This window comes from Phoenix dactylifera, unplaced genomic scaffold, assembly GCF_009389715.1.
Source record: "Phoenix dactylifera cultivar Barhee BC4 unplaced genomic scaffold, palm_55x_up_171113_PBpolish2nd_filt_p 000164F, whole genome shotgun sequence".
Taxonomy (NCBI): domain Eukaryota; kingdom Viridiplantae; phylum Streptophyta; class Magnoliopsida; order Arecales; family Arecaceae; genus Phoenix; species Phoenix dactylifera.
In genome coordinates, this window is record NW_024067706.1 from 327935 (window position 1) to 342812 (window position 14878).

The window sequence follows — 14878 nt, forward strand, 5'->3', positions numbered from 1 at the left end:
AGAGCCTCTGCTTTATGATTTCAGATTGAAATTCTTCATTGATCAGAAAACTGGAGGATTCCACGAGAATGTCACCCGCATAATACGATAATCAGGGATGTTTTTTGAATTATTTACGTCTCCATGGGCATATTCTCACCAGACCTACATCATAAATCTTTGTGAAAGCTAGAGGAAGAAAGTATTAAGTTGTAGGAAATAGCTCCACAAGGATCATCTGTCATCTTGGTGAATCCGAACTTCACTTTTTATAATTTCAGATTGAAATTCATCTTTGATCAGAAAACTGGAAAATTCCATAAGAATGTCGCCCGCAGAATACGATAATCAGGAATGTTTTATGAATTATTTGCATCTTCACGGGCGTATCCTCCCCAGACCTACATCATAAATCTCTGTGAAAGCTAGAGGAAGAAAGTATTAAGTTGTAGGAAATTTCTCCACAAGAATCACTGTCTTCTTGGCGAATCCGAACTTCACTGCCGAGAGCAGAGATGCCAATCATATTGCGGTGCATATATGGTACTGCAGAATTGAAAGAATGAACGGCACCGCAAATCAATAAATAGTTGTCGGAGTAACCTAGAAACATAATACAATGACGCAGGAAAATCCATCAAATAACCCAGGAATTTGCTCCAAATTGTTCATGCGGACTGTGGAAAGCTTCCCTATCATGTTTCAAAACAAATTTGGCCTGTGTACCAATAATCTATAAGCATGCTGAATGAATTAAACTTTTGAACCCACACTACTAGCAAGTTCTACAAAATGCCTTCCCTTCATGAAGCCGCCTTTGCCAAGATATAAATACGTTCTTCTGCTTGGTAGAAGATTGCCTGATTGGTGACTATTGCCTGGTGTTTTTGGTTGGATAGCAATAACAAGCTTTTGGAAACTAAAGCACGAACGGGAAACATGCTGCTACAATCTAGGTAATCATTCTTGGAAAGATATGGGGGCATTAGAAAAGTAGGGGGAAAAAGGCAAAAAACAAAAAAAAAGTAGACATATCATCACCATCAGGCATCATCTCAAACTTTTTGTTTTTTATGAGGACATATAATTTCAGTATTAGATATCTAGACATACCTAACATGTTTGCACTTCTTTAAGGCCTCAAAGTGACCAAGGAATCAAGTCCTTTTAAAATGCCAATATCTACTTGATTAGTGAACCAAAAGCACCATAAAGTCATTGACATGCAACCTGTTGTTTCTTAGGCAAAGAACAGGTGATAGGATCCACCATGTTAGACAGCAAGCATAACAAGCAGAACTTTTCATTGCGAAGACAGACAAACGAATCTCTTACAATGTTTGACAAGAAATAATGAAAAACCTTTGAGTTATAAATTATAAACATATTGAGATCTCATGCGTACCGATCGGCCATGAGCCGAGAAGGTAGGCGCTAGTAGGCATCGGCATTGGGCTAAGTAAGCTTGAAGCATGCTGCTACTGTATCGTCGTTGCACTGATCCCTTACTGCTCACTAAATTTTATTTTCATTTTTTTTTTGCCCAAGGCATGTGAAGGTGTATGGTACCCAAGATCTTGATGCAGAATACCAATTGAGGTAGTAGCCCTGGAAAACAATAGACTTTGATTGTTTTCCACTGGCAAATGAGACAGGTGCAAATGATCCTAAATATGTTGCACTGGCAAGAAGGCCAAATGAGACAGGTGCAAATGATCCTAAATATGTTGAAGAGAGCAGATTGTTATTAAAATAGATGCAAGGCCAAGAAATAATGTCGAGAAGATCAAGCTTGAAGCATGGGGCATGCTTTCTTGGCGTAAATGATATTTATCTCAGAGATAAAACAATGAAAAAGAATATTGACATTAATCAATTTCCATAGTTGAATAATAGTAAAATTAAGAATATTTATCTTTTCTTTTTCAACTACGCGGAACCTAACTAAACAAGACATAACTACCCATTGCTAAACTTTAAGTTTTACCCATGATCAAATCTATTGCTCTGATACCATATTTATCATGCTCCAGATCCGGAGTATGACACGGCCGTGCTATCGAGGGGTACAACCAACGATAATACGAAGTCAAATATTATATCTTAGATTTCAAATCAATCTTAACTTCCAAATTTATTTCAAAGAAAATAGAATAAATAAGAATCCAATTTCATTATCCATTAAATGCAATCAATACCGGTTCAGAGCATCTAAATTCAAACATAAACACCAAACCCATAATCCTCAATATTCAGAAAATCATTAACTACAAATTTATAATCAACTAAAGAACTAAAGATTTGCTATATAGATCGCCAAGCTTCCTAGCACGAACTCCAAGCCTAAATTATTCTTCGTCCCTATTGACCCTATTTGTTTGGAGAGAGAAAAATAAAAATAAAGATACATGAATAACACAGCTCACTAAGTTTACTACCTTACTGTATCAAACACAAGTTTTTTCATGCCAATGCATCATTTAAAAAAAAAACAGATATTACAAAATAAAGCATTTCATAATATAGTATATTAAAACAAGTCATAAAGCCAATCATACATGCATAAATCATTTATATTTTATAAACATGATTCCAAGTTTATTTTGTAAATAAATACATAAATCATTCTTTTATCATTTAGCCATATTATAGTTCAAAACATTGCTCACATATATTCGTGCTACAGTCACTTTATACCCGTGACAAGGCAACGTAGCTTCATGTTTCATATGTTAATTTTACACACGCTGCCAGGGCCTATAATCGTATGGATGTTAGCTCCAGGGGTCAATTTTTCTAGTTCTAGGAAACATACATTGCTATCGAGAGCTTTTAGAAAACTTATTTCTTTTTCTTAAAATATACACATATATAGATGAAAAATACTAAATGGCATTATCAAATTATGTGAGGACTCATGCGGGCGCGTTTAATCTCACATTGGTTATTTGCTGGGTAGATCTAAAGTACTTATATAGGATCAAGAAGCCCAAATAATACTTTTCGGCTAGCCATATTGGGTGAGGTCCTGGGTTGTTCCAAATGGTATCAGAGCAGACCCAGTCCATAACCTATGTGGACTAGGAGAGACTGCAGCACGAATCCATAGGGCCGATCATAGGCCGATTGTGGTACTTGTGATTAAAATTGAACCTTAGCTCGACGAGGACGTCAGGGTTTAAACGGGAGGAGTATGTGAGGATTCGTGCGGGCGTGTGTTTAGTCCTACATAGGTTATTTGCCGGATAGATCTAGGATATTTATATGGAATCAAGTAATACAAATAATACCTTCTGACTAGCCATTTTGGATGAGGTCCTGAGTTGTTACACTCTTCAGTCAAGATTGCATGAAAATCATGTGGTCCTTCCAAATGGACATAATTTCATACAAAATGTTCAGGATGTTGTAAGTTAAACAATGGGTTTGTGGTTTAACATTATTCTAGTTGGGGTTTTCCTCGAAGTTCCCAGCTTTATTTTAAGAAATATTGGGATTAGGCTTGGAGGTTCAATCATTATAAGGAATGGAAGGGCTATCCCTGTTTGGAAGAAGTGGGCTTGTCAAGGTTTGTTCCAAACATTAAATATTTAGATGTTTAATTACCAAGTTCCTTACAACAGTACTAGCACAAGCATCTTCTTCAATCTTAAGACCACTTGCATTCTCATACCTTGCAAAGTTTAGTTGGGTTACTGGTATGATCTTCAAATGATGGCAACAAGGAGTCATGTTCTCCTCACATCTCTTGGGTAGCTAATTTTATCTACCTGCCACCCCCAAAAAAGTTGGAAGTCAACAATAGGAAACTCGAGATTAGTTGCTTGTAACAAATGGGATAGAAAAAAATGGGATGGAGTTGATTGGCTTTGCTGCAACTAGATCTTAAACATGTGAACCTGCAATCTCTTTGACCTCTACAGGCTATAATGATGTTACAATTGCAATAAAGTTAGAAAAAGACACTTATTGACAAGTGACTGGCAACATGGCACATGTTAGAAGCAAAAAGATACACCACTTCTAGTTTTCAGATGAAAGGTGATAAGCCAAGATTACAGAAAAATCCTTAGGCATAAGACTAGGGCATTCTCTCAAGTATCTCCTCATCTTGAAATATTATAAGATAATCCATGGTTTCGTTCCGAAAAACTTTTCTATAGTCCTTCCAAGTTGGTAGCAATTTCTTCACAAGTGAAGCTCATGGTCTCGGGATAAAATACGCATATCATCCTTCAGTTGAAAACTAAAATAAGGACTTACAACATTTTTTTTTGTTTTTTCGTTCTTCAGTAGGTGCTTTTTAATACTTGATTGTGAGTGTTTTCTATAGCTGTTGAATTACAACATCACCATAGATCTCAAAGAGTTCATCACCCATAATATTTCACAAGTGGTTGTAGTAGTAATAATCATCCTCCTAACAACTTTCAGAAGCAGCCAATCTCTTAGCTTCCATTATGCTATCAAATTAGAAAAAGCCTGGCACCTTCAATAATGTTAAAACCCTGCCCAATACTATGAGTTTCAAGAAGAATGGTGGAAACTCAGAAAATTAGGAAGATCCCCAATTGGAACAATGCGTAACCAAAACTTAATTCTCCATCTGCATAAACCTAGTCATGTCACTTGATGTTGTTTCTAATTCTATTAAAAGATGTAGCAAGCTCCTAGTTCAAATGTGAGCAATCAATGGTAGCTATTATTTCCGAAACAAATATCACTTGCACCAAGAAAGAGTATCAACCACCTGTCATCTTCATCTCTTTCTTTAATTCTTTTATTATCACCGTCACTTAATTTTCTGCAACAAGACTTCTCAAGTGTTCACCATCTTATGCTGCTTATGCCCAAGATGCTTAATTACAGAGTTTTGATGTGATCCGGTGCTTGAGTCATAGTTAGAGAGTTACATCCTGATGCGTAGCAAGGGGACAGATGGCACACAAATCTCCCCTTCTCAGTGCAAATTCACTGTGGTTGAAATAGAATGTGGGGCAAATGATGAAAAGTATTGCTTCTCTTCCCATTGTCCTTGTTAACACCAAATTTTGATTTGTGATTAACCCAAATCAGCAGGCTTCATTTTACTGCCAACTTTCCTTGATAACTGATAATTTTATTTTTAAAATCAACAATATTTTGCATCAGATCAGTTAGTTTCCCGTACCTTACAAAGAACCTCAATCACCTCACCCTTCTATAAGCCAATACAGACAGTCAAAATGGATATAAACAACTTCGTCCCAAATATCTAGGTTGACAAATAATTCTGTTATACAGAGACTGCACAGCAGGAGAAAATTGGCTCCAAGTCTGATTTTTTCACCCAGTCTATTCAACTTTTCCTTGCTCTGCCAGCGAACTATTTTTTGGCAAGAAATGTACAGAAGTAGATGCCTCATATTCTCAACTCCCTCCCTTCTTGTGATGATGCCAAGTCACTCCTCCTACATTTTTGTTATGTGGAAAAGTCCTCCCACAAATTTTAATGCTGATTCCACACAACAAAAATAATCAACCACATAAATTTACCAAAATTCTGAAATTTTCTATGATAGAAAATTGTCCAGTTGACAACAAAATCTAATGAGACAAAGCTTGCAAGAAGGAAAGAAACCTCGCATTTTAAATTTTTCTCTAATTCACACAATTTAATATATACCCCCTCTCTTAATGTAAACGATGGGTGAACCAAAACAATAGCCAGCTTGGTGAAAATGGTCCCCCACCACCCCCCACCCGACCAAAGAAACAAATTTAATATATACCTCTCTCTCTCTCTCTCTCTCTCTCTCTCTCTCTCTCTCTCTCTATGAGGAAAAGCATAGCCAACACAAAAAATTAACAAGAGAATTGGTTAAACAATACTAAAGGACTACATAATTCACTCAACTGCAAGAACAAGAGATTCGACAAGATTCTATTCAATAAGCAAAGAATTCAAGAGCATGAGAGGATCGCAAGGAGCGAGAGAGATGGAGACCTACTCAACACTTAGGAAGGCTGGGACGGTCAGCCAACAGGAAGTGGACCAATGTCTCCAGTTCTGAGCGCACGAGCAATCTCATTAGCGACCATCAGACATGAAGAGATCCAGCCTTTCAAAATCATCCACACCATCTTCATCAGGTAGATAGCCGAGCCCCACGGCATGGCCATGGCAGCTATGGGAGCTCAAATGTCTCTTTCTCCTACTCTTCCTAATTTCGAGATTTTCTTCTGCAAGATCAAATTAAAATATGAATCCATCAAAAGCCAATTCCAGAATGAAACAGAAATGCAATGTCGAGCTCACAAGGGAGGAAACCAAAGAAAAAGTAAAAAAAAAAAAGAGGAGACTTTCTTCTTCAGACAGGCTTCCTTGTGCATGACCAGACAAAGCAGCAGAGGGATTTAATCCAAATCCAGTTCACAAAAGCTATGGATAGGCAGGCTAGAGGAGAGATAATAACTGGAAGATTCCAAGAGAGCTCTCTTTGCCTTCTTCCCCTTCTTTTTCCCCTTTTGTTGCCACTTATAGTAGGTTCTTTGTTTTGAACCATGAATACGTCCAACAGCACCAAATTGCCCAATTCACGTGAAATACACAATTATCAAAAATGAAACCAAGAGAGACTCCAGCCCAAAAGGGGAAAATAAAGATTATTTAAAATTTGCCGCTATGTGAGAAGACTCTCTATTCTTATTCCAATAGAATTCTTCGTCATGAATAGATCAACAACCGAGTGCTCAAACTCAAACCCAGTCCACAAAGTCATTTAACGAATGAGGAAAGAAGATTACAAAAGAGCAAAATGGTAGGAGAAAGATTTGAAAAAGGGGAACAGAACAAAAAAGCAAAAAGAAAGAAAACCTCCTTCCTTTGTTTCTATGAAACCATCCATCAACACCCAAATTCATCTATTTGCACATGATGAAGCCAGAATGGAAATCCTTCACATTATAATCATGGGAAAAGAAACACACAGATCTATGTAAACAAAATTTTAAAAATGCAAAAACAAGTTACTCAACATAGAAGACTGTATTCTTCCAGAAAGCTTCCACAGGGAAGTCTGATCACTGATCAGCTCAAGAGGAAAACAGGCAAGACAAAGGAAACAAGGAGTTGAGCCGCAGTCACGTGACGAGGTACGTTTCTGACCAGGCCATCCGGCAACGCCCGCGCCGGATTTTAGAGCAGAGGATTCGGCTGTGCATGTGGAGCTGACCGTCAGATCCGGATCGGACGATGAGAGGTAGAAAGCAAAGCTGTGTAATTGGCTGCCAATTTGTTTGTGTCCGACCCTGGTGGGTGGATCCAGAAAGCGAAAGTTGAAAAGGGGAACATTTGGGTCCACCATGAAGTGGATATGGATGAGCTTCTGGGCCTGGCGATTTGATGTTGCTAAAGAGTAATGCTAGTATACTGCATGCCACGTGTCATATAGGGATTGGATCAGTTCATTACGTTTGCGAGATTCGCAAAATTGTGGCTAGGCCCTGTGCAAAGAGAAAATTTCAAATTGCCTACAATACATGGCACGCTTTAAGATTCCAAAGCACCTCTACTGTTTATCACCATGGTAAACATGCATCACAAAATCATTTCTATATAGTTGGCATGTCCGAAGTGAAAACTTCCACTCACATTGGGCCTAAATCTCAACAAATTATTCAAAAATAGTGTTTTCTGCATGTATACCTTTTAATATAGAAAAATATATAAATATTTTTGCAAAGTTGCTATTTGCATGTATATCTCTATAAATTTTTCTTTTTGCACGTATATCTATTTAGGACATTTTAGTCATTTTAACTTTAACCGCTTGTACCTTAACGGCATTAGATGGCATGAGTACAAATGTATTTCAATCATTTTAATTTTAAATAGCTAATTTCTTTATTGTATTAGATAGTACGAGTATATACATTAAAAAAACAAAGAAAAAGAAAGGTATTTATGCAAAACAAGTGTTTTTTGATGGTATACATGCAAATAGCAACTTTTTTGGGTCGAGAATGAGCTATGTATGGGCTCGACTAGATCTAAATGACCCGTTGGATCAAAAATTGTACTTGTGGCCCCGATCCGATCCGACGTATCCGACATTAGGATCCGAACAAGGAATCATGTTGGATCGGAGTTACTCATGACCCGATCCAATCCGACTCATTTGTACCTGTAGTAAGGTATTCATACAATTTCATATATCGAGAAGGGTATGAACTCAAAGGCTACTTGAAAATATAAAGCAACACACTAGCGACACAAATGGTGCAAAATGCATAAAAGTTTTTATAGAGTATTCATAAAAGAACGGATATTGAACTTTTTTAACAGATAAAGAACCGCTTAGAATGATCGGACATGGCTGTGACTAGATCTATCGATGGATGAGCTACTGGATATGCGACTACTGATGCTGCTTCATTCGCTATCCCACGGTGCTGGATCGCATCAGTAGCTGGAAAATAAGAAAGACCTGCAACATATCCATTAGCGGATCGAGATCGGGAAACGGAACCAAAAGGGCAGCTCAGACAATGGTGCCAGCAGCTAAGGAAAGCCTCTTCTTAATGCAATGCTCCTCTGCTGACCTGATGAAAGAGCCATCGGCGACAATAACTCTGAGAGAACGAAAAAGAATTTGATACTAAAGGAAAAGTTTCTTGTAGTTTGGGATTTTTAGAACATTAAAAGTTTAATATATAATAAAAGGCCCAACCTTTTAATCTAAATATTTCTGCACAGTTGGCATGCCGCATGGCAAATAACTAGTGCTTTATATCTCCAATAAAAAAATAGTCATTACCCAATTATGGCCCTTGCAATCCAAGGATCCTAGAAGGGCAAATTAGGGAGACTAACCTTTGCATATTTTTTTTGTATTAAGTGGTTATAGCAGGACTCGAACCATGCCATCAAATTCTTTTACGTTCGTACCAAGCAATGGCCTCTATTTTGTTGAAGAGAAACATACCTGGTTGGTAACTCACTCATCGGTCAATTACTTGTGCATTAGCAAGATGCTCAATGGAGAAATTACACATCAGCTGTAACTTCGATGTATGAAATTTGTGCTACTGTATCACACAATTATCCTTTTGAATTGCACCAACTTTATAGTAGCACCAACTCTATCATGCCATATGGCATGCCAGTGGATTAGAGAGAAGTTTACGTGAAGAACAAGGAGCATTCGTGCACCACAATATTGAAATTTATGTTATATGAATGTTTACACTACATCCTAGCACTCAAAGATCACCTTACACGTGGCAGCTCTGAAATACGAGATAAAAAGGGAATTCGGCTTTTGAGCCAAGACATAAAGCTCTCGAAAGAACCAAAGGACTGGTGAAATGAAAGGAAGCTTGATAGACCGAAGCAAACAATTATGGTATAGACACAAGGTACTTTTACGTAAGAATTGTATAGGCCAAAGAGAGATGACCAACGTGAATTATTATGGGGCAGGCTGAATGAAGACTAGTGGTTGATCGAGGTCGATTGAGCATAGCTATCAGTTTGACAGAAGATATAGTATCTTACCATTATGACAACATAGATGGTGGAGAATAGTTGGTAGTAATTACCAAAAATGTCGGAAGATGTGGAGGCTAAACGTGGTTGTTGTTGATGAAAATAGACGGTTATGATACTATTTAGCTTGTCTTTTGGTATAACTAAATGGATGCATCTGAATATGAGATTTTTCGATCGATCAATGAAACTAGTTTATCATTAATTTATTTTTGCTTTTATCTTTAAATTTCTCATTTTTAGTTTCCTAATACGACTCTAATTTATCAGTAGGAGTAACGGTAGAGTACTGTAATTGTAGCTCCAGGTATACCTAATTATTCTTCTTTTGAATGGATGGTATGGCGGTGGTGAAGGTCTTTGACAGTTAAAGCACTCAGACCTATGCTACTTTCATCATTATTCTTTCATTATCTTATTTTTGGCTAATTTGACCCCAGTAGCATGCATGCGTGTAACCTGGCCATAAGATTGTCATCTTTCTCCCACCACCCGAGCGAGAGAAAAAAACATCAACAGTGAAGAAAGTGAGAGCATTGCAAGGATCCCTTCACAAGTAAGTATTATGTGATGTAGACCATTGAATCAAACTAGCATCATTAGCTCATGATGCAATATTGTAATAGTGAATTAGTTAGATGATTTTTTCCTTAGTATGAGGACTTGAATATGACGATGTAGCCATTACATGATAAAAATGGTTTGGGCCGTTGTTTTCAATATTAATTGCAATACAATCCTAAAGACTAGTAATAAACAATTAGTAGAAAGCCAATCAATCTTAACGCAGCTAGTTGGCATCTCTTTCCACCTAAATAGATCCTAAGTTCCAGCTCTAGTGATAGATTTTGTATTATATTTCTCTGAAAAAAGATTAATAATGAAAAAGGAAAAGAATAGCATAGTTCTTCGACTTGGTAGGTCATGGTACTACGACTACTAAATTGAAGCAAAAACACTTCCAAAATCCATCGCGAATGAAGAGAGGAAGATAATAATCCCATGATGTAATATTGTAATAGAGAATTAGTTAGATGTCTTTTTCCTTAATATGAGGACTTGAATATGAAGATGTAACCATGCATAATAACCACATTTCAGGCAGTTGTTTTCGATATTAATTGCAATAAAATCCTAAACACTTGAAATAAACAATTAATAGAAAGCCAATCAGTCTCAACTCAGCTAGTTGGTATCTCTCTCCACTTGAAATAGATCCTAGGTTCTAGCTCTAGTGATAGATCTTGTATCATATTTCTCTTAAAAAAGAGTTAATAATGAAAAAGGAAAAGAATAGCATAGTTCTTCAACTTGGTAGGTCATGGCACTATAACTACTAAATTGAAGCAAAAACACTTCCAAATCCATCGCTAACGAAGATAGGAAGATAGTAATCCATCTTCTTGAGCAATGAGTTAAGGGTCAGCATAATTTTATTTGTCCTTGGTGTAAAAGCAAACCCTAACATCTACTCGAGTGGCCTGGAGGGAATGAAAGGATTAAACACAAGTAGCTTGGTAGGAAAGGCCAACTAGTGCTTCTTGAAAATAGTACATATATTTTAGAAAATGCATGAGTTGGCCTCTTTCTTTTCTTTTTTCTTTCTTTCTTTTGTAATCGTAACAACTGGTGGCATGCAATGCCTATTGTAGAAAAACATGAATATAAACTAATTTAATAATTCTAAAAGAGTAACAAGATTTCTCTAGTATCTTTTTTTTATATTTTCACCCTCTAATCTGGATTAGAATTAGAGAAGAAAAAGTAGTGTCAAAAACTTGCTTCCCTAATAAAAGGAAGATTAGATTCTTATTTTTTTCCCTTTTTGAAAGCCAAAATTTCATTTTTCCTAAATTAGCAGAATTTAAATAGCTGGAATAATTTAAAGAAGGATTAGAATTTTAAATTGAAATTAGCTATGTACTATAGTAAAAGTGGAAGGGTATCCTCCATAAAAAAAGGATGGATAGTTCAATATGAAAGATTCTCCTAATTAAGAATTGTTGTTAAATTCTTAAATAGTATAGCTAGTTTTTAAATTATTTTTTATTTTTCTTAGATAATATAAATATGAAAGCAGCAAGTAGTTGAGTTAGTAAATCGACCACTAGCTTGAATCACCTCCACACACTCAATGCTGTCCAAGCTTTCATCCTCCTATCTCAAAAAATAGAAACTAAGCCATCCTAACATGATATAGCAAAGAGCTATTGGCACTAAGTCCCCGGGAAGTTTAAGGTTGGGCATAGCCCAAATATATTAGGTCAAAAAAATAAACTTGAATTTAACCTAATTCTATTCTGGTTGGTTCTAAAGTATATATTATAACTGTCTGGGATCGGATTGGGCCGGTTTGAGCTCAAATTGAAAATTTAGTGTTCCAAATACAATCCATGTTAAAAGGTTAGGTTTCCCCATCCAAGCCTAGTCCAAATAATTTTAGTTTGGGCTGAATTGGATTAATTTCGAATAGGTTTTAGATGAGAAGTGGATCAATCCAATCCACTTATAGCCCTAATTGGCTCCTACTTGGTTTTGAAAATTAGGAAACTCCTTTTCCAAGGCAAACATCTAACTTGCTCATTTGATATACCAATGATGAAAAAGCTTGGGATAAATTAAGAGATCCATCCTATACTTGGTGTTCATCAAATATTTTTAAAACAATTATAGCAATTCAATCAATATTCAAAACTTATGAATAAGGATTTCAAAAATAGGGCTTTTCTTCGGCACTTTTTTTTTGGTCCTTTTATACAATGCTTATGAACAGCTGAGATTTGAAAGTATAACCGGTCAATACCTAGTAGTCATTCAAAGGTTTTGGCTATTATTTAGAGAGAAGGAAGCTCGAGGCCCCAAGTTTTTCTGCTTTTCTCATGAATGATAAGAATAATCTAGAAGTTTGGATAGATATGGAAAGAAAAGTTGGAAATATCCAAATTGGGGTCCTACCCATCTGCCTTCACTAGCCCCATCCATGGGATGTTATCCAACCCTCTGACCCACCCACTAGGCCACCACGTGCGTGGTTTGGAGCCTACATCGATTTGAAATGAGATGCATGATTGAAAGAGCTTGGTATTTGATACAGGAGAAAGAGCCCGAGTCATTCTATATGTGCGTCGTGTTTGGATTGTCGCTTGGGTGTGCTCGAAACACAATGGGTCCTTAATTTGGGTTTGTAATTTATCGATTTATGTTTGATGATTGAATTCATGTAATTAAGTGCCAAGTGGCAATTAGATGGCATGAAGATCAAAGCATGATGTGGAGACTTTGACTTGGTCAAAGTCGAGTTGTCCTAGAAGTCATAGATTCTCTCTAATGTTAAGTGATTAGGAGTTGTCTATTTGGTCCATGTGGCGTTTGGGAAAGAGTCCTGGTTGATTTAGAGTCTCTTTTATGCGCCATGAGGAGTCTTAGATTATTTGAAGTTTTGTTTATTGCCATGTATCGTTTGAAAGAGTTCTAGCTGATTTGGACTTTTAGTGTATGTGTCTTTAAAGAATTCTAGTTATTTGGAAGTCTTAGTTGGTTTAGTGGATTTCATTAGCTGATTTTGTCAATTGATTTCATCAGTTGATTTCGTCAGTTGATTCGTCAAATGATTGATTTGATTTAAAAGAGTTTATATTTAGTTAGAGTCCTAAAATTCTAGTTGTAAGAGTCTTTATTTTTCCAACCTCTTACTCTATATAAAGGAGAGGTTGTAGAATAAAATTTAGAATTAATTTGAGTAAAATTTTCTTGAGTTTTTGAGAGTTTTGAGAGCCCTTCACGCGAGAAGAGAGACTCTTCTCATTCCTTGGTGCGACGCCAAGAAGAGGTGAAAGAAGAAGGTGCGACTCATTCTTCTCTTCCGCCTAGTTTTGTGGGTATTTAAGTGGAGGTGAGACTCTTCCCCTAAACCTATACTTTTCCCTCCTTAGAATCCTTCTTCCTTTAGGATTCCAAGACCCCATCCACGTCCTATTCCCCACACATTCCAAACCCAAATCAGAATTTGGGTTCAAGCCAATCTATCCGGCCTAGCCCAATCCAGTTCAATCCCAAAATTCAGCCGCCAATCATAGACCCAATTAAAGTCAATTAGCCACCATCCCATCTTCTTCTTCCTCCCTTCTCCATCCTAGAACCCTAGCTGCCATTGCCAAAGCAAAGAAGAAGAAGAAAAAAAAAGGAGAGGAAGTTTTAGCCATCATCCACAAAATTCAGCAACACCCATCCCCATCTACGTCAGTATTTTTCAGCCCAACCCAATCTCCTAGTTTGTATATTAGGAAAATCACATTAAATCCATGAAAAATGGATCCAACCCTAACCCTAATCTGATCTATAACAATCAAAAATCCTAGATTATATAATCCTCCTTACCTTCACTTGAAATATTTTTTCCAATTTATTGAATAAACTCTTATTTATTTATTTTTTCATCTTAAGCTAGTACATGTAGGAAGGGTTAAGAGAAAGGCTGACAGAATGAAATATAAAGATAAAAAAAGATGAAAAAGATATGGTGTCCCATCTGAATGACTTTTTGAGTGATGTTTTTGCGTTACTTACGCACTTTTTGGAGTTGGTAAGGTCTCTAGGACCCAAGGTCATGACATATGGCTGAGCTGAGTTGTTAGTGGTGTAAATGGCACCTAATAACAGGTTAGTTCATACCCAATTATTATTGTATGAGTGTGTGTGCAATGTCCACTTTAACAATTTTTTTTCATCCCCTATCACAAGGTAAGGAAATCTAGAAGATAGGTAGACGGAGTCTCTTAATGTCACACCCTAAATTTGCGATATAACTCGCCATGCTACCAAGAGGTACAACCGATGATAAAATGAAGCCAACGAACATAATCTCAAACAAAATCAAATATCCAAGTCCATCATTCATTAAATAATTAAACAAATACTAGTTTGGAGCGACTAAATCTAAATTTAAATACCAAAATCCATAACCTTAAAATTAAAAAAAGTCACCAACTACATATACGTGGTTAATTATAAAACTAAAATTTTGCTACGAAGTCGCTAAGCTTGCTATTGTAAACTTCAAGCCGGAACCATTCTTCATTTTAAGTGACCCTATTCACCTAGAAAAGAAAAAAAAAAATAAAGTGAGATATGAGCAACATAGTTTAATAAGTAAAACTTATACTACCTTGTAGGATCAAGCTACAATTTTCTATGAATGATGCATCATTTAAAAAAATAATAAATATTATAAAAATAAAATATTTTATAGTACAATATGATAAAACAAGCCATAAAGTCAATCATGTATGCTCAAATTATTAATATTTTATAAACATGGTTCCAAGTATATATTGCAAATAAAATTATAAACCATTCTTTTATAACAAATCA

At 36.3% G+C, this 14878-nt stretch overlaps 1 protein-coding gene across 6 annotated transcripts; it reads right to left on the reverse strand.

The window, feature by feature from the left end:
* Positions 1-319: 319 nt before the first annotated feature.
* Positions 320-7145, reverse strand: LOC103722451. 6 transcript variants are annotated; one of them, XM_026810541.2, is made up of 2 exons: positions 5970-7144; positions 320-525 (listed from the first exon to the last, which is right to left on the reverse strand). In XM_026810541.2, the coding sequence occupies exon 1, from the start codon at positions 6139-6141 to the stop codon at positions 5995-5997; it is 147 nt and encodes a 48-aa protein (XP_026666342.1). In that variant the 5' UTR covers positions 6142-7144; the 3' UTR covers positions 320-525; positions 5970-5994. The 6 variants fall into 6 exon arrangements, with proteins under 6 accessions (XP_026666342.1, XP_038972965.1, XP_026666343.1 ...); XM_039117037.1 differs by lacking the exon at positions 320-525 and adding an exon at positions 532-1587 and having other exon boundaries at positions 5970-7145; XM_026810542.2 differs by lacking the exon at positions 320-525 and adding an exon at positions 1584-1660 and having other exon boundaries at positions 5970-7145.
* Between the last annotated feature and the right edge of the window lie 7733 nt (positions 7146-14878).

Bases quoted from the DNA above. Each gene is read 5' to 3' on its own strand.
- LOC103722451 (XM_026810541.2), bottom strand. From the start codon at position 6,141: ATGGCCATGCCGTGGGGCTCGGCTATCTACCTGATGAAGATGGTGTGG.